This window comes from Plectropomus leopardus, chromosome 19 (genome assembly GCF_026936395.1).
Source record: "Plectropomus leopardus strain MGB_pleo_1.0 chromosome 19, ASM2693639v1, whole genome shotgun sequence".
Taxonomy (NCBI): domain Eukaryota; kingdom Metazoa; phylum Chordata; class Actinopteri; order Perciformes; family Serranidae; genus Plectropomus; species Plectropomus leopardus.
This window is the reverse complement of record NC_142194.1, coordinates 25,151,897-25,172,750: the sequence shown is the minus strand read 5'-3', so window position 1 is coordinate 25,172,750 and position 20,854 is coordinate 25,151,897. Positions and strand designations below refer to the sequence as shown.

Here is a 20,854-nt window from a genome sequence, read left to right as displayed (position 1 = left end):
TACATTTTCCTGCAATTACTCACAGAGACTATTTGTAGTTACAGGCAGTGTCATGATAGCCTACAAACATAAAAAAAACACCTTCTGATAAATAAATTAAAGTCCCTTGGGCTTCTGAAATGGCATTTTCTTCCTCTTTTTATTCTTCCCAGTGGTTGTCAAAGCATTGAACTTAGTTGCTTATATAATTTTAGTGTTTGGCTCTAGCTATAATGTCAGCATTGAAATGTAAAACTTAAAATTATTCTTATTTATTGATAATGGTCATATTAAAAGAATAAACCTCTCCTTGTTGTGAAGCCACAGACTGTAAGTGGGGTTTTCATCTCAGTCAAATGAACATAAGGACTACATTACCCAGTGCTACCTTAGTGTGACGTAATACAACTTCCTCGACGTCTATTACTGTGCGACCGGGCGTTTATGCGACGTACAGAGCAGCAATGGCGAGCGGTAAAAAGAGTGCCCTGCTTTCCTCTTTGGCAGACTATGGAGACGATTCAGAGCCCGACTCTGACCCCGAACCAGAGGAGACAGGTGATGATATCACATTTAATATTTCCGTCCTTGTATTGAGGCTAAAAACGCTGTGTGTTGCTGTGCGAGTCTCTCCCCGGCTGTTCATGTGGTAGCTAACGTTAGCTCGTAGCTAACATGGCTAGTTTACGGACAACGTCCAATATTCAAGACGTGTTTGTAAACAATATAAATAAAGAAAACACGAACCTACAAAGTTCGTTCATATAAAGTTTTTTAGCAGGTTATTGATGGATTTGTTTTGGTGTAGGTGCTCCCTGGCATTTATGAAACGCGAAGGTCTCAAGAGAGACTGTAATGTAATGTTTTTTGGAATTATTTTGAAATCATGAGTTATTTTCACCGTGTCTAGTAAATTAATATTGCAATTTAAAAAAAATAGAGAATGGGTTTGTGCCTTCCTTTAGCCTTGATACCGTTCGTGTGGCAAGGCAGCTTTATTTGTATAGCATATTTCATACAAAGTGCTTCACAGAGCAATAATACATAAAAACAGTAACCATACATATCTCCAATAAAGGAGTAAAGACATAAGATATATAAGGCAAAATCAATCACTAAATGATTTTTGAAATTTTAAATTAAAATCACCATCAAAAATAGTAATTGGTAATACAAATTGGTGCAGTTTCTTTCGAAAACATTGGGAAATTAAAATGATCATAATAATATTTTAAAGATCTGTACAGAAGAAATCTCCTGTGTTCTGTCGTCTTCTTTACACCACCGTAGTTCCATCTTATTTCAGTATCAGCTGCCTGAGATGCTGTTTACCTGTCGTAGTTATCTATGTGTTGACCCTGTGCCTCTCTGTCTCTTGTAATTGTCACTAGGGGGGCGTGGAGGTCTGGTCTACAGCTATGGGGATGATGACCTGAACCGAACTGAGGAAGGTGATGACAAGGTGTCTGGAGATGAAGACAGCAGAGAAAGCAACTCGGTCAGTATTTGAACTAAAAACTTTACAAAACGTGAACTTCTTACTGTGAGGAACATGACGTCCTCTAGGTTTAATATCTGTTGACCATTCAGTTGGATTCCACTGATATTTGGCTATTAAGTGACAGAAAAAACTAAACACAAAGTGTGCTGTTAGAAGATATAGTGCCTTTTGACATATTCATGATTGGATCTAATGCGAGTCTTGTGTGAAATCTGAAGGAGGAGGCTGACAGGAATGCATCAAAGCTTTTCTTTGTGGCAGCAGCTGTGAAATCTCTGTTTTTGCAATTTGTATTTATCAAACAGCATCAGTACATGTTGGGTGTGCTGCTGAAGGGGGACAGAGGTCTTGTCACCACATGTCTCATGACATCATACCCTGTTATTTTAGTACTAGCACTGCAAAGTCTTGCCATAAATACTGTCAAGTTTTGGTTTTAGCTTTTTTTCAACCCAGTGGTTATTTCAGTACGTCATGTGCCATTTGTTTAACCCTTTGAGACCTGAGCAAAATGGCTATCAATTCTTCTTAAAATATGGGGAAAAGGCAATGAGCAGCGGAAGAAGACATGATCCAAACATTTACAAGAAATTAGTTAAAAGTACTAGAAAATTACCTGGAGATCAGTAAATATATATATTGAATTTGAAAAAAGAAAATGACTGGGAAAAAGTGCTTAAAAATTATAATATTTCTCTACCATAATTTTAAATAAGTTATGATCATTTTAAATATTTTCCCTAGCTTGTCTTTTTTTCCCCCAGCTTTTTTTAAAAAATGTATTTATTTTTTTTTATAAAACATTAATTATATTGTAAGGTGGTCCTAATATTTTCACTCCATCATGTACATAAATAACTTAAGCAGAATATAAAAAACATTTATATAACACAAATTGATCCTTTGAAACCTGGAGCAACGTCACTTTTTTGGGCTGCTCTCAGATGCCTTTCGAAAATATTTTAACCTTTGAACCTTGAGCCAATTGGTGCAATTTCTTTCAAAAACATGGTAAAAAAGTGAGGAGCACCTTGTCAAGAAATGTTCTATGAATATCAAGAATTTAATAAATTTAGAAAACATTTTTTTTAACAGCTAGGCAAAACTGTTTAGAATTATCATGATAACATATTTAAAATTATGGTACAGAAATATTATAATTTTTTAGGCACTTTGATCCGGTGGTTTCTTTTTAAAAAACACTATTTACTTATTTTCAGGTAATTTGTTTTGTTATTTTAACAAATTTCTTGCACATTTTTGGATCATGTCTTCTTTCGTTGCTCATTGACTTCTTCCCAACAGCTAGGGAAAACTATATAACTTCCATCATTGATAATTTAAAATTATTTTTAGAATTCTTATAATTTTAAGGTGTTTTCCCCAGCGCATTTCATGTTTTTTTTCAATATTTTAAACAAATTTTCAGGTTATTTTCTTGTACTGTTTACCAATTTCTTCTTGCTAATTTTTCTGGTCATTCCTTTTTTGTGTCTCATTGCCCTCTTCCTATGTTTTCGAAAGAACTCAAGCCAAGTTGCTCAGGTTTCAGGGGATTAAAACGTCGAACAGGTTTCACAAAATGTTTGAAATGTTCCTTTCACAAAGTCTTTGTAGTACTGCAACAAGTGTAAAAACATCTGATCAGTTTTGCAGTCCTTCGCTGGGTGCTGGTTCCCCCTCCTGCTCTAATCTCTTTTGATCCTGACGGTGTTAACCTTTTGCATTTTTGTTTTTCATAGGAAATGGACGAATCTGACGAGGGGAGGGACGCAGATGATGTTGAGGTATTTGAACACCCACATGGTGTGGGATGGATTGGATTTGGAAAAGGATCTCATTTGTTTTGTGACTAACCCAAACGGATGTTGTACAGGGATATTTATAGCCGTTATCAACATGCTATGAAGGAGCATGTTCACTAGATGGTGCTGTGGGTTTAAAAATGTCAGGTGAATCCTCAAATGAGGCACTTGATGGAGGTAAAACGAGGTCAGTGTGCTCAAAATATGATCAGAGTTGCTTCTGAGGTAAAAGAGCTCAACCCACAGTGTTGTTTTTCAGAGCACACTGCTTGGACCTGCACACCACACTAACCCCACCCTGCTCTGTGTGTGTGTGTTTGTGTGTGTGTGTGTGTGTGTGTGAGGGCAAACCCTGTGAGCTGGACAGCTTGCCAGCTTCCTGCTGTGCTGTTTGGTACAGGTCAGTGAGGTGAGAATGAGTCACAAGCCTAACAAGCAGCAACGATACGAGACAGAGTATGTCTGCTCTGTCTGAGGCTTTTGTTTTACAATCTAACTTTGATTGTTCCGCTTCTTTATTCCACAGTAGAAGTGGAGATAACAGTAATTATGCGTCATGATGTCATTTCCCAATAATACATGAACCAACATGTGGAGCAGCATTCCCATGGAAGAGAAACATTTTCAGGGAATTCAAGGACAATGTTTTTTTTACTTTGGAAAAAAATCTACTTATTATGTTGACTAGTTTTTACAAAGCCAGCAGGTTGACTGACACCTGGGATATGTATCGTGGCCTGTAGCATCAGAACACACTGATCATTTTTGGCCTTGTGTTTTGGTTCAGATTTATTAGCTGGCAGGATCTTATCTTTTGGCTGTGAATTACACTTGGTGTTTTGATACAGTTTGTGCTAGCTGTAGATAAGAAGGTCACCACACAATACTTGGCCCTTATTTAGGGCAATTTAATACTCTGAAATGTCGCTGTGCTCGGATACTTTAGGAAAGAGCTTTGTTGCACATTTATTATTTATGTGGTGTAGCAAGATTTTAATTGGCTCTAACTCAGTTTAAACATTTATGTTTGGAGGATTGTCTGCTGGATTGCAGGTAGTGGTGTGATTTCAGGGCTCAGGCCAGCAGGTCTTTGTGAAGTGTTTGTCTTTTGGGGACCAAAATGTCCCCAGAAGCACACTGCACAGAAAAAAAACGACTGTTCACCTTGAAGCAGTCTCAGTCGACTGAGAGTCTCTGACTGATATTTTGACTCTCCGACTTTCAAGGGGCAGCACAAACACACACTTCCCGCACTGCAGTGACACAGACGTGGTTGAAAATCAACAGAGTACCTCTTTCACATCTGCAGTGATGCATTTAACAGTTATTCCTGACATGGACTGGGCTTTGCAAAGGCTTATATTTGTACTAGGCGACTACTTTTAAATTCCTTTTTTCAGAAAAACCGAAACTTACAGCTCCAGTGCTGCAGTTGTCAGGCCTAGTGTGACCTCTGACCTTCCTGTGAATGGCGGCCAAATGTGAAAAAAGCTTCAGATGTGGATCAGTGAGCTCAAGAGTATTTGATTGGCTCTGTCTCAAATAGCAGGTGCCATTTATTAACTTTTTTGGGGGTTGGATATCTGCCAACGCACTCTGCTGTCCATCCATGTATTTCTGTCCTCCTCCTCCTCCTCCTCCTCCTCGTGATTTGGCCAACTTCGGGACAATTCTTTGATGTCTCAGTGCAGTTGCTAGGTGACGACATGATGCCCGTGAATAACAGCACTGTTCCTTTGTGCCGAACCTGTGTTATGCCCACAGAGCTGGCACAACAGGCAGCATATTTTAGAGGCTGTACAAGACTCCTCCTCCTGCCGAGCTCGGGCATTCACTGGAAACTGCCCAGATTTACTACTCTGGTTTCTGTTACTTCTGAGAAACTATTCTCCTGTCAGCTCCTTTTCTGTGCAGTGTTGCATTAGCGTCTGTGATTTGTAGGTTTCAGGTACAAGTGGAATGAGCTTTTGTTTCCAGCTCCACATCTTTCACAATAACTCTCGGTTCACCTCACCAAGCCACCTGTAATCCCCTGTAATGAACTATATTCATGCTGGGAACATGGTTTAATAATAATATCTACCACCGGTGCTGTTAATGATTCCCTTCACTAAGGGTTGATGAATGCCTCTTCCTGTCAAAAGGAGCCCTAAATATCATCTGTATCTCTCTGTTTCTCTCTTCTTCCCCCCTTTCCCTCTTCTTTTTACAGATCTCAGAAATGGAAAAGAAGGACCCCAATGAGCTAGTTGGTGAGCACACACACACATACAGAGTACAGACACACACATATACTGTGTAACTCTTGAGGATAATGCTTGTTGTCAGTATATCCCATTAAAAACAAAAAAAAACAAAACCAACAACAAATTGATCCCACAGACAAGTATTGTGTATGTGTGTATATCCAAAGTCTAATAGATATCATCCTCTGTGTCATAGAGCTCCACTGTTGTCCAAAAACACATCAATGAGCAGCATTGTTGCACTGGCTGACATGGTCGTTCATTGAAATGAACATCAGCACTGTAGTTTATTTTGAGTAAATAGGCGTTTTTTGACAAGGGAGGTTTTTCATAGGTCTAAGAATCAGAATCCCTCTTTTACGATAGTAGTTCTAAGAGCACCATTTTGAGGGACTTTTTTTTTTTAGCTCCACTCTCCCGGCGCAAGAGAAACTATGAATGACACAAGTGTATGGTGATTGGTCAGACATATGAGCCAATGCACTAATGGCAGCCACCATTTTTAAATGCTGTTTTATTAGAGCTGGTCATTTACCTTAAACTTGCAGCTCCCAAGCAAGCTGCCACCTATGATGTTTTTTTTTCAGTGAAATAAGGAGGCATCTTGTAAATGATTCCTCTAATTCCTGTAAACAGAAACAGGGTATCTAACAAGAGTTCAGCTCTGATCAGAGCACTGCTGTTGCCTGCAAGCAGTCAGGACACCTCTTTCGTTGTCTTGAAATCCAAAATATGGACATATTGGTGCAGTTTTATTATTCTTAAGAGACTAATGCCGGGGTCACACTGGATGTGGAAGGGCGATTTATCATGGAGTGCTGGCTGCTTGCTTTCGGGGCCCATGTTGAGCAATCAGACTCCTGACACGCTGCAGCCCTGAGCTCCGCAGCAGGCTTACGATCCAGAAGATATTTTCAGTGTCTGGTCTATTTCTTCTGCGAACCGTGAGCAAATCTGGCAGGAAAACTACTAAATACTCTATTATGAACGCTATGAAGTATGTATTAGATCTGATATACAAGATCTGATCATGATAAAGGCAACCAGTGCTTCCACAGTGCTTGTCAGTTGTGACTTTACATAGAAAGAGAGACAGTGGACACACAGAGACAGACAATTATAGAAACACACAGCCAGAGACACACAAGCAAGCAGGGACACAGAGACAGGGACAGAACTCTCCATGTGGTTAGAAAAGAGCAATTAGTAATTAGCAATTAGCGACTAGTAAACAAACGTGTGCAGCTTTGCCCCTCTCTCTACTTTCTGTTGCCATTGCTCAGCCGGCATGTCCGACACTAGTGGCTTTGTAAATCTATTTATAAAAAAATGTAATATTACAATACAGGTTGGATTGATCACCGTGACGCCATCAGCACAGGTTGCTGATGGAGGCTATTTTTTAATTTGCCCCAGAATGTGTCATAATGACAAATGCCAGTTTGCAAAAAATTGATCCTGTTTAAGCTTCTACATTGGACCAGACTTGCAAAACTAGAAATCGACCCAGCTCCACATTCTATATGTTATTAGAAAACTGAAAATGGCCCAAATAGATTCACTGTTTATTCTTTATTTTTTGGAAAGTGTTCTGGAAACTAAAGTGTCCAGCTTTTTTAAGAAATGACTAAACTTAAAGTCAGTGATGACAAAAAGAACTTTGTAGAATGTATATGCATGTATAATAAAACAGATTTATAGAGGGATACAGTGTTAGAGTCAGACTTGGGTGTTGGTGCAGTAAATCTATGAATCACTAACTAGCCCAAGGTGACGTATAAAAGCCTCTTTGTCCACTGGCTGACAGATGGGTTATGACCCAGGGTGCTGGCAGTGGTTAGTGAGTAATAACTGACCTGCACAGGTGTGTAAATGAGCATCAGATCAAACAGGATATGAGTGATACAGGGAGCGGCCTTTCACACACCAGTCTGATAAACACCATAAATGTTTGGCTTCACACTCTGCTGTTGATGATGACAGATTATGCAATGCAGGATTTATTTAATCCCTCATCCATCATTTGACTGCAAACTATCCTCAGAAAACTGTACATATAATAATGTGTTGCAATAAGGGTGTAGAACTGATTATAATAATTAAAATAATGTGACTGTTGAATGATCCTCAGAGAGAAATTATTTTATTTTGAAAGGATTGTCTAAGTAGGAGACGATTTATTCAGTTTGGTAGTTTTGAAACTGAATTAATGTGAAATTCTCTTAGCAGCCTTGCATCTTGTTATTGTATTCTAAAAGTGCCCTTAAGTACTTTGCAAAATTGCAAAAAATGTGAAACCCTGTGTAAAATGTAAACAAAAACAGAATGCAATGACTTGCATGGTAGCTTGCACATCTGTGAAGACACCATGAGGTTTTGGAGCAACATATGCTGCCATTCAGATGACATTTCTTTCGTGGTAATATATTCAGTTTCAATTTTAAATTTGCCTTTGCAAAATAAAAAACCTTGTATGTTGTTAACCATCATTTTGTGCTTTATTTTAGCAGATCAGGCACCGTTTAGGCACCGGTACTGTTTTAAAAGCACTGTTTTGGCACTGGTAACATGTTGTTTGGCATCAAATTCAAAATGAGTGCTTTTAAAGTTTTCAAATTAAATATATTATCTTTGGACTGTGTTCAATTGAATATAGGTTTATCTATATTCAATTGATTTATAAAAGATTTGCAAACCATTGTATTTTGTTTTATTTAGACTTCTGTTTTATAACTTCATCTACAAATCCATCCATGGACTGCTCCCAACATATTTATCCTCCTGTATGTCCAGCAAACAGTGCAGTGATAGCCTACACTCCCAGGCCTTTATCACCTTCAGTGTTCCCTCAGTACGTACAGAGCTCGACAAAAAGGCATTTTCTTACTCTGCTCATTCAACCTGGAGCACGCTACAGCGCCACACATTTTCTGAAGTTGTCCAGCTTGATCCCACTAGGGGATCAGAAACTTATTTTAAGGGCACTGGAAAAAGCATTTTTGTATCTCAGTATTTTTAATCTGCTTCTACCTGACATTTAAAGAAAATGTTTTAAGTACTGTAGTAATAAGTTTGTCTGTCTGTAACCAATTGTTGTTATATTGTATGTTGTCTGAAGTAGGTTTCTCTTGACAATGAAAGTTAAGTAAATAAGTGAAAAATTTGTTTTTGGAATTGGGCTTGTAAGGCACCTCCCTCTGGACCTCCTCCAACACGCTCCATTGGGACAGACAGCAGTAGCTGAGTGAACTTAGTGGCTTCTGTCCACAAATTAACTCCCTCCATCATCACCACTTCCACTCTTCTGGTTTGCTGCAGCCATAAAAAGAAAAATCATAGGAAAGAGAAATGCACCAGAGCAATTTTTAGTTTTCAAAACAGCCACCATCACTATCAGTGCAGTGTAGTGGCCGGGCGTGACTCACAGCCGGGACACTTGACATTACTGCAGCAGAGCTTGGCTCCTCAAACTCGTCTTGTCAGTAAATGTCACAGTGGGTCTGGCAAAAGGCCTCCCATCAGCAGGCTGAAGACAGTTCTTTGTCTGTTCACTGAAGAAACAGACATTGTCCGTCCGTCCAAAAAGACCCTTAGGGCACAGATTGTGACTCTGTCTGTTTTGTCGGGAGGACAGATGGCAATTTTGTTGCGGAATATAATCTATTCTCTGTCTCTTTATATCTCTGTGTCCTTCCTGACAGTACTGAGAATATGCCTCTAATAATGAGCCGAATTATAAACAGGGATATTTATTACACATGTTTTGATTTATTCCTTTGCTTCTGAGGAGGCTGCAGTGTTTATATTAGAGTTTGTCCAACAAGGCTACAAAATTACCATCTAAATCTTCTGTTGTCTAGCGCAGATTAGCAGGCTTTCACTATGCTAAACCCCTGTTGCAGCTACGCTGTGTAATTGTCTGTGACAGTGTGTGTGCATGTGTGTGTCTTTGAGAGAGTTAAGTGAAATACCGAGCCACCACCTAATGCCTGTGACTCACCAGACTTGCCTTGTCAAGTTTTTTATCGTTGGAGACTACAGTATGTTCTGTGTTTTAAAATACGGGGTATTCAGGCTAGTTACATGCATGAGACTATATATCTTCATGTAGCTGTATACTTGGCAGCTTTTTGCCGTCGAAAAATGTGTGTGAACCTTCACACATGCATGCTTTGCGTTACTTGTGTGTCTAAGGCAACACCCTGCCTGTCGTTTGCCTCGGTGGGGGAGGTAGAGCCATATCAGTGGTAAAACAGAAGGATCAGGGTGGGGTTCTGCTTCTCTGAACTTTCCAGACAAAAGGGAGCTCAGGGTGGCAAGTCACTATCTCCACGTGTGGATTTATGGTCCTACATGAGCAGCAGACTGAGGAAAACATCAAAGATACTGAAGGGAAGGACTGCTGGAAAGAGTGTGTCAGTGTAAGACGACATCCCGTCTGCACACAAACACTTCAAAGTTCAGCTCTGGCTCAGTCCCATAGGCAGGGATCGCTTCACTGTGGACCTGCAGTGTTTATGTCAACAGACAGATATTGTAGTCAGCATAGACAGACATACACACAGACAGACATGCAGAGCTACTGAACCTGTTTTTGGACAGAAGTGTTGGACCAAACAATGGCAACAACATCAATAGTTTCAGCAAGTAAAAGAACCAGAATGAAAAATACATTTCTGTCAATCAACTGTAACAAAAGAACAAAGTTCAGTTTCGTGGTCGACCAGTGATTGTTTTTTCAGTTTTTACAGATTAGTAGCAGTTATTGAGACAGATAACCAACATTTGTAACCGACATGCATATACAATAAAAATGAAAATCTTTCTATCAACATTTAGAATTTGGAATATAACAAACTCCAACCCAAAACCTTGTTTAAATACCTTTAGAGAATGTTTACTCAAAACTGAAATGTTACACACGATATACAGCAAAAGTCAAGTTACACTTTAAATTAAAAAAAATGAATAAATCAAAACATCTCCCTGAGGTTTTACAAAGTAAAAGTTCCTCCCGTGCGAACACTTTCTTTGGACTTTTTAATGAAGTTATTTTATCTGCAATCATTAAGCTAAAACGCAGACACAGATAATCAGCAAAATGCCAAATATCGACCCCAATAATTGGCTAGGCTAATAATCTGTCAACCATTAATGCAGGTCATGGACACATGGTCTGAGCTCAAAAACACCTAAGTAAAACACCAAAAAATAGCAAAAAAAATCTTTCAATATTTCAGACGTTTTTTACACTTGGGGAAGGTGAAAGAGTTTGCGTGTCAATGAAAAGGTAAATGCAACTAAGTGCAATAACCGATTCAATGAATAAATGATCCACAATTAAACCGGAGGGGCCAGGGGCTCTTTTAATTTGTCATCTCCTTGCACTCTTTGTTCTGCAGACTTTTGACTTAAGAATTAGCTTATCTCACCCTCTCTCATACATTGATCTGATTTGATCAGTTCTGATTTGATGGACAAATGATTTATCCACCCCAGGAGTCACAAACTGCTGCTTATGGAAAAAAAAGTCATGGAAACTTCACTGACCCGCAAAAAACTTAGAGAAGGGGATGCAGAATGATACATGGGCATAAACGCACTTTTAAAAGAAAGGGGGGGAAAGCAAAAGTTCTGTCATCTGCTACTGCCACACATACACTCTACTTCTGTGGAAAACGCTGTATTGGAATCTGCCTTAAAAATACTTTATTTCAACAAAACACTTAAAACACAAAAATCTCCCGGACACATCTCATCACAGATAGATGATAATGTAAAAGTATGCTACTGTGGAATTTTTTCTCTTGTATTTTAATTGGTGAAGTTTTCACTAAGGCTAAGATAAAATACAGCACTTCAGAAAATGATCTTCTCATGTCCCGTCATGTCTCTACATATCAACGATCTGTGTAGCATGTCAGCAGTGAGCTCTTGCATTTACACGTGTGCACATACACACGCGTACACACAGCTCACAGGTCGCAGCGCTTCTTCAGAGCGTGATTGACGGCGCTGAACGCCTGTAAAGACTATCTGTCTGATAGGGATGTAGAGTGACACTGAAGAATGCCTGGCCTGCAGTCAGAAAAAGCAGAGGGAGACAAGTCGAGCAGGGAGAGCAAAACAAGGGATGGGTCCAAAGGGAGGGAAGGAGGGAGGGAGGGGAGAGGAGCCGCCCTTCTCCTTACAAGCCCCAACAACAGCCATTCCCTGCCTGGGACGTGCACTCCTCATACCAAATTGCCCTATAAAACCCACTGGCATACACTTCGCTGAACAACAAGATGCTTAGGAATTCACCAGCAATGTATCACACAGTGAACCTTTGTCTGACTAACTCCAGTGCATATTCATATCCCACCTTCCTGCTCATTTGTCATCTGCTAATTCGATTTGCTTTTCCCTCACTGCGTTTGCGTAACGATGGTTTCTTATTATGCTAGGGCAGTGTATAATATTCCATATCTTCCTGACATTTCAGCAGGGTATACAATATATGATGATGTAAGTGTGAGGCTTCACCCCTCCCCCCACCTGACATAGAGTCCTTTTTTCAGACTAATAAATACACATTAAAAACCCACAAAATGTTTGGAAAGTAATATTACTGCAGTCATTTTTGATATTCGACAGTTTTAATTCAACTTTCTCTTGTTCACTGAAGACTGATGAGACTTAATTACCTTGTTAGCTCATCATAAAACACTTCATTTAAATTTGATAGAAACAAAGCAAAACTCACCCAAACTGTCTTGGTTACACTTACTGCCAGTAACCTAGTTTTTTAAGTCCACTGTTCTTTTCATTGACTGTATATAAAGATGGACAACATGACAGCTCCCCCAAAGTGTAGCTTTTCAATCTCAATCACCCCCTGGTATCTGCCTGCATCATATATCATAAAGCCCACCCCTCCATGTTAGTGAATGAGACATAGGCCAAACAAAAATCTTAAAGTTCAGGCCAAATAATTTTTCCCAGAGATGGTTTTTGTCCCTGAAGGTAGTTCTCAACACCCTGATGTTTGTTCAAATGATCATTTTTATGATAAGTGTGGTGTTAATAGCTGTGACAGCAATTCCATATGCTTGTATTCAATGGGGCTGCTTGCAATTGGTTGGACAGGTGTTTTGGTGGGAACTCCCTCACCGCGGATATCGCTTTAGCACAGACTCCGGCTCTGAATGACGTCACCAGCCACTGATAGCAGCGGCCATATCTGGGATATTTTAGCTTCACTTAAGCATGGGGGGGGGGGGATGGGAATGGGGTGTGTGTTGTCCATCTTTATTTACAGTCTATGGCTCTAAAAATTACCACCTGGGGTTTGGTCGAAATAAATCCTACATTCACCAACTTAGATGTAAAAAAGCATGCCATTGTTCCCCACATTCTCTTGTTGCTAGATGCTGGCTTTTTACAGTCCTGTAACTTATCCCTCCGCCCTTAGCTGTTGTAGTCTCTTTCATCTCAGCTGTCTATTCCACCAGTAAAGAGCAGCTCCTGTATGTATAACAGTGTCAAAAAACATACCTTTGAGATTTTCAAATACACTGGTATACCATAAAATACCATGATACTGACCAAGCATTTGTTTTAGTGTTTTCCTTATTCATATAAAAACATGTAAAAGAAGGAAAGCAACTAATGTGAAATCATACAAGCACTCATGTTTATGATACTCTCTTTTTGCCAGCTCTATTCTCAGAGAAGGTGAGGAACATGTCCCCCGATGAGATCAGGATCCCCCCCGAGCCTCCTGGACGCTGCTCGAGCCAACTGCAGGTAGATACACCTTCACTGTTATATGGTGTTATAAAACCACATAACTTTCTCTGCAAAGCTTTTCTTTTCTGGTTATTCAAACACACTGCTGCTGTCATCTCATGCAAGCAGCTTTTATATCACCACTAAGGCCACATTTATGTCTGCTAATCAGACCAGAGGAGAGGGTGTGTGGATATAACTGGGGTTGTGGGGTTTTTTTTAGAGCTTGAGAAAATAGTCCTGGGGCCATGTGTTGTGTGTTTTAACATGTCTAGGTTTTTTAATGTGTTATTGTGGAAACTTTCTGTTATTAAATTTGAAGATAAAGTGTTGCCACTGGCTCTTAAAGGAAGATGTTTTTTTCTTAAGCAGACTCACAGTCTGGGTCTAGGTTTAGAGTTAGGAGTTTGAGATGCAAGAGTCAAAATTCAGAGTGTTTGGGGCTATAAGCTAGTCATCTTGGCGTTGATGCAGTCAAAATAACCTGCTCTCCACGCCAAGTGAATAATTTAGAAGTTTCCCTCGTTCCCCCAAGGGTTAGAAAAGAAATCTGGTGGCTACATAAATCCTAAGACTCACCCCTGTAATTAAACCAGCACACAGTGTCATCTTCTATCAATTTAGCATCACCAGCACTGCTCTCTCTCTGCCTTGCTGCTGTGCGTTTGGTGGGTCTAACTGCAATAAGGTTTGTTCTGCGAGGAGCCGAGGCACGTCAGGACACACAGCTGACTTAGTAAGCATACAGCTCAGCAAATATCGCCGCTGGGCTGACATTCCCCCACCCATCAGATGAACAGCTAATGATTCACCTTCACCACCTCAGCCTGGATATCCCTGCCCTAAAGTCACAGAGGAACAGCTCCACACGAATGCCTAGACTGTGTTTCTGACAGTTCATTTCACCATTTGCTGGAATATATCCACTTAATGAACAGTTTGTGTTTTGCAATCGTGACCCGACCTTGAGGTATGAACGTCCCGCTGCCTGCCAGAATTCGTGAGCTCAAGCCATCAGTGAGCTTCAGATTTGTTCGCCAAAAAACGACAAAGCACCCTTTACATTTAACTGATAATAGGTTGGGCACTCTTTACATTTAGACCGATACCTCAAGTTTGACACTGGTACGCAACTACAGTAGTACCTTTCTCTTTCTGTAAGAACAAAAACAATATGTTTTTAACAAGATGCAGTCAGAAAGCAGTTTTGCTCTTCTGCTCTTTTCCAAACACACACTAAGTGTCTGTCTGCGTGCATGTCTTCTTCTCTGTCTTGCTCTGTGTTTAGACCCATCTGACAAACTTGTACCTAATTAAAAAAAAACACAATAACAAACAGCAATGATACTAACCTGTCCCTAAAACAGAACAGAAAGGTAAACAGACTAGATAGACTAATACTAGCTGCGCTTCACTGATAGTTTTGGCTCTCTGGGAAGCTGATGGTGCTCTGTGGCCGCCCTCCGGGCTTCCTGGCTTACAGTAGCTCTGCCCGGTGTTGTCGTCTTGGTGCTTTGAGGTGTTTCTGCCTCCGGTTGAATCTAGTTAGAGAAATAAAAAAGAAGTAACCATACTGTTTTCACTGGCCTCCATGATGCTCTCTACTGTTAACTAATCCTGAGCATTTGTGGCATTGAACGTGACACACCAGGAAAACAACAGAAAGACATACTCATCGCTGTCAATGGGAAAGGAAACTATCAGCTATTTTTTAATATTTTTTCCTGCATTTAAAAAAAACCACATATACACTCTTATTTAGGTGGAAAATGACATAACAGTCAATAGTAGTTTGAGAGATTAGTTGATTATAAGAAGCATGCAATGCAGGAGAAGACTGCTAGCAACCTAATTTAGACGTGAACAAACACTTTGGTTTTGCATAATTACATAGGAATGTCACCAACGATTTTGCTAAAAGATGTCTAAGCTTTTTTTTACATTTTTTATTTTTTAATAACGGCTGAGCCAAACAAACTGAAAACAAAAGCTACGCTGAGACACATTTTGTTGTTATCACTGCCTGAGCTTCTCATATGCTTTCTGTCAGCATTTCAGTGTAGGCAGGGCTCCTCCATACACACACACACACACACACACACACACACACACACACACACACACACACACTCTCTCTCTCTCTCTCTCTCTCTCTCTCTCTCTCTCTCTCACACTCACACACACAGACACGCACGTTCACACACGCACGTGCACACACACACACACACACACACACACACACACTTGTTTATATTTTACTTAAGACTATTCATTTTTTTCTGCCATATTCTAAATCCAATGTCTGAATATTCCTGAGAAATACATGATCATTCAGTGTTGCTTTTTGTAGGGTGTACTTGCATTATTTTATAATATTATTGTTATTGTTAGTGGCAATAAAACTGTCTGAAAATGACAATAATACCACCAAAAGTAATTATTGTGACAGGCCTACAAAATTTTATCCAGCTGATTGTGGTGTCAGATCAGAAAACACTCGTTTTAGGTTATTACAGAAGACAGTGACAAAGGAGTAATAACTTCTCATTTTTTGCAGCGTTCCCGTCTTCCATATTGTTCCATGTCAGTCCTCATTTATCATTTTGGCTGCCCTGGCTACATCTGCCAGCTCCTTGTGGCTCAGTTGAACCTGGTTGTCAAATATTTCCCAAAAGCATCAGAAACGTACGATACAATAGCCCCATTCACACTGACCCTCGCTCAGGCCAGAGTCAGTCATATATAGGTTTTGTTTATTTGATGACATTGACAGCGTGTTCTGCCAAATGTAGGAGTTTGAAGTGAGCTGAGTCGAAGCAGAGGTGTAGATCTTGTTACACTGAGAGAGGAGGTGGCTTCTGCTCACGTCCTTCATTGATTTGTTTGTTTTGTAACAGGACAAGATACACAAGCTGTATGAGAGGAAGCTCCACGGAGATTTTGACACAAACAGCCACATCCAGAAAAAGAAAGAATTTAGAAACCCAAGGTATGCAGCACCACTAAAGAAAACAACACACACGTGTACACAACACACACAGTGTGATTTCAGCCCGTTCTCATTCTGAGGTGGTCAAACATTGCTGATATGACAATGCTTTTGGTGTACAATCCCCACTGCAAAAGCCACCTTTTTATGTCCGCACGCTATGCCCCTGGATGGCGTCAGCCTCATACGCGGATGGTGGGGTCACTTGAGAACGTTGCTGGACAGAACCTGTTGCGTGCACACAATACACCACAGAACGGCATCAGGTTGAACCGCCGCTGTTAATGGTATAAATAGTACAAGAGTGCCTATGGGGTGGCAGATGGGTCAAACAAACCCCGGACTTTCATGCGGGAGTACAGCGTTTGCTTCCAGTCTAAATGTGATGCTTCCTTTAATCGATCAAAATTATTTATATAGCACCTTTCAAAGAAGTCAAAGGCAGTTCAAAGTGCTCTACAGTTTGATTGAAGAAATAAAAACGAGAAAAAGCAAAAATGGATCTTAAAAAAAGATCTTAATAAACAGAATAAATATGACCCATAAAATTGTGATAGTAAGATGGTACATAAAAGCCAGACTAAAAAGATCTGCTTTTAATTTAAAAGTATCAATATTTGCAGCTCCTCTCAGATCCTCCAGTAGATTTTTTTCCAGTGCTTTAGAGCAGAATGGCTAAAAAGCAGAATCACCAAATGTAGTTCTACTTTTTGAACAGCTATAAAGAGGAGTCAGGGGATCTGAGAGGCCTTGAGAGCATCTCTGAGATGTAGTCTGGTGCAAGGCCATGCAGTTCCTTATAAACTAACACCAGAATTTTAAAATTCAATGTGAAAACTAAACAGGCATCCAGTGTAGAGTTCTTAAAACAGGCGTAATGTGTGCTCTCCGTCTGGTCTCAGTAAGAATTTGTGCTGCAGAATTCTGAATTAGATGCAGCTGATTAATTGTACTCTTTGGTAGACAAGAAAGGAGAGCGTTACAGTAGTCCAGCCTGCTAGTTATAAAAGCGTGCATTAGTCTCTCTATTGCTCAGAGGGGCTATTGTATCTTCCCCTAATCCTAACCATCTGTGCCAGCATATGCGTTTCTTGACTTCGCGGCATTTGTTGGCATGTGCTTGTGTTGTCTAAACATAACCACGTGCCGCTTCATCCCACCATGTGTGTTTGTTGACATCATCCCGTAATGTCAACAGCAGATGCAGAAGGATAACTAAAACATAATATGTAGACGCAGAAGTCCACTGCAAAGCAGCAACATGTGACGATTTGTGATGAGAATGTGTTGGCTATTTACACAATACCAGATACACTTAATAAGATTATTGATTTTCTCTGCCTTTAAAAAGCATCTTATTATTTTTTTTTCTTTGTTTTCTAGCATTTACGAGAAGCTCATTCAGTTCTGCAGTATAGATGAACTGGGAACTAACTACCCAAAAGATATGTTTGATCCACATGGCTGGTCAGAGGACTCTTACTATGAAGCTCTAGGTAAGGGAATGCACATCTTCGTATTTTTACATTTTTGTTTGAAAAACTCAAAACTTGCATTTTATCGTTCCAGCCAAAGCCCAGAAAGTGGAGATGGACAAACTGGAGAAAGCCAAAAAGGAGCGGACCAAGGTAAGACTAACAACAAAACAGAGAGGATTTTTCAGCTGTCAGTTCTCCGCTCTGTCTGCGTCAGGGGCAAGTCTCCACCAGCTGCACTTAATTTCTTTCTTTCTTTACGTCCTTCATCAGACACACGCAGAAATCAGTGCTGCCAAGTTCAGCTCTCGTAACTGCGGCTCGGGCCCAGCCCAGTGAGGCTTTCACAGCTGAGCCGTGCCCATACGTGTTCTTCACTGTTTTTCACATCTTCAGTCGCAGTGCACTTTAAAAAAAACACCTGAGTGTGTCTTTCTTTGCCAGCTATTTTTTGCTGTGGCTGGATTACGCTGAATAATCATTCAGAGGTGAGCTGTGCTGCTATGATCAGCAGCAGCATCACTCCAGCAGCTGCACCTCGGTTACAAAGTGGACTTGAATGAACATGTGGCGTGCAGGAGCCGCTTTGTGGTTCTCTGCTGGGAAATGTCAGTGGTATGCAGGCTACAGATAAGATGAGTAAAATTTTGATGTGAGAATGAGACACAGAAAGAGTTTTGTTCTTCCCCTTGATCAGAAGTACAGTTTCTGTTGATGTGTCCTTAAGAAAGGCACTTCTCTTCTGTGAGCAGCAGCAGAAGATGTGGTTTTTTAATTCAAAACAGTTAGAAATCAGCATGCAAATGTTTTCACAGATTGAGTTTGTTACGGGGACCAAGAAGGGCACCAACCCCTCCAGCACAGCGGCCTCCACCACCAGCAGCACCACCACCACCACAGCCACAGGTAAACATCCAGCACCACAGCACCGCACAGATGAAGCTCTTTCTCAGAGATGCACCTCGCTACATTAAAGTCCTGATTATTGTGTTATCAAAGCCACATGGAATCTGCACTTGCACAATGAAGACAGCACCTTCGCAGATTTTTCTGCAGATTTAATTTTTTTTCATCTTAAATTAATATTGTCTATGTCAATAAATTCAACAGATTTTTATTCTAGATTACAGCAAGGGCTGACTGTGGAGGGAGGACTATGAGGCACTTTGGTGCACTTTATTCTGTTAACTCAAGCTGAACACACTGCATTTTAAACAGTAGTATATTTATTATCATGTTTTTTTATTTTTGTCACACCACATGGCTTTTATTCTGCACTTTAATATCAATTTATTTAATTTTAATTTATATAAATATTTGTTTATACCCTTATTATATTTTGTATACCTCTTTTATTGTTTGTTTTTTTTAAAAAAGTTTTTTATGTCTGGTTCCATCCATTTGCCCATCCATCTATCTGTCTAAAAACTGTGTTTCCTCTCATTAGCAGAGGCCCAGAAGAGGAAAAGCAAGTGGGACTCTGCGATCCCTGTGACCCTCGCCCAGCCTACTCTCATCACCACCACCGCCACCCTGCCCGCTGTCGTCTCGGTCACAACCACCGCCAGCGGCACCAAGACCACCGTCATATCTGCAGTGGGCACCATCCTAAAGAAGGCGAAGCAGTGAGCACACAGAAACACGCTCGTCTGTAAGTGTGAGTGAAACTGGAAGAGCTGCGATGTCCTGTGCTCATTATATATGTAAGAAGACGCAGAGAGAGGACGAATGAACTGACAGACGTTCTTTAGGTGTCCATTTTTAGACCCCACCTACAGATACCCTCTGCTTCACATGGACGAAAGACTTTACTGCCTTCTATCTCTGGGATTCTATCTGCACTGTTGCATCATAAAGCCAAAATCGGTTTGGCAAAACACTCAAAAAATCCCGATTGTGTGATGCATGCAGATCTAATGCTGATGAAACATTTCAGTCATTCGTTTTTTTATTATGTTGCCAACAGTTGTTAGTCTAAATCACAACAAGAGCATGACAATGTTTGAATAAAGTATCCTGAGAGACCTTGTACAAATATCTAAAATATGTGTATTTTTCTATCCATAGTGTTCATGCCTCCTGTAGCAGCTGTGTGTTATAGCTCGACATTTGTATCATCTTGTTTTTTTCAGCCTTTTCGTTTTCTTCATTGGCATATTGAGCAAATCTAAGGTAAGATTTTACACTTGTACATATGGTGAATAAATGCATCAGATGTTGCCTTTTCACTTGGTTTGTTGTGTTGTTTTTGTCATCTCCACAAACTGTTTACATCTTTGTCTTTCACTGTGGAAATGAAAGGACACTGGGAACAGGCTCTATTGACTGCAGGCACTGGCCTGAAACTGGCCTGAAGAATCTTTGGCTCTCTCTCTCTCTTTGACACCCACAAACGCGCACAAAGTATTTCTGTCTTTTCTCTCCGGGAATGCATGTGTGCTCCAGGTGGAGTTTTGACTTGTGCTCTTCCTCACCTCAGTCTCCACATCTGACATCTATCGGGGGGTGTGCGTTAAGAGGTCGGTGTACTTCTAAAGCACCACTTGGGGTTAAAGTTGACAGTGTGAGTTGGCCAAAGTTCCCCACTGACTCGTGGCCAAGTGAAAACCATTATTAAAAAAGCCCCTCCCAGCTGTTTACTGTTACAAGCTGCAAATATTTTTTCATAACCTTTTACACTGTTAGATAGTGGATGTGGGTGCAGTCTTTTAACTCTTAGAAACCTGAGAAAATTTGCTTGATTTTATTTCAAAAATGTAAAAAAGGCAATGAGTGACTTCGGATGAAATGACCCAAAAATGAGCAAGAAATTAATAAACAGTAAAAGAAAATAAAAATAATAAAAGAAAGCATTTTATTATATTTTTACATATAATTAAAAAAATAAATAAATAAAGTAGGAAAACAAACAATAACGAACGAACAATGAAATACTCTGGGGAAAGTGGTTAAAAAATTGTAATAATTCTAACATAATTTTAAATACTTCCCTATAATAATGATAGTTATAAATATAGTTTTACCTTAGTTTTTTTCTTACCAATTTGGTCACTGCCTTTTTTCTCATTGTGAAACTGTACAAAGTGCAA

The 20,854-nt window shown here is 40.0% G+C and overlaps 1 protein-coding gene across 2 annotated transcripts; it reads left to right on the top strand.

The window, feature by feature from the left end:
• The first annotated feature begins 379 nt into the window (after nucleotides 1-379).
• On the top strand, nucleotides 380-19,993 carry sap30bp (SAP30 binding protein). 2 transcript variants are annotated; one of them, XM_042507264.2, is made up of 10 exons: nucleotides 380-537; nucleotides 1,371-1,477; nucleotides 3,223-3,267; nucleotides 5,498-5,537; nucleotides 13,231-13,319; nucleotides 16,199-16,290; nucleotides 17,674-17,786; nucleotides 17,860-17,918; nucleotides 18,581-18,671; nucleotides 19,216-19,993. In XM_042507264.2, exons 1-10 carry the CDS (start codon nucleotides 444-446, stop codon nucleotides 19,392-19,394), a joined length of 909 nt encoding a protein of 302 aa, XP_042363198.2. In that variant the 5' UTR covers nucleotides 380-443; the 3' UTR covers nucleotides 19,395-19,993. The 2 variants fall into 2 exon arrangements, with proteins under 2 accessions (XP_042363198.2, XP_042363197.2); XM_042507263.2 differs by having other exon boundaries at nucleotides 19,213-19,993.
• Nucleotides 19,994-20,854: the final 861 nt, after the last annotated feature.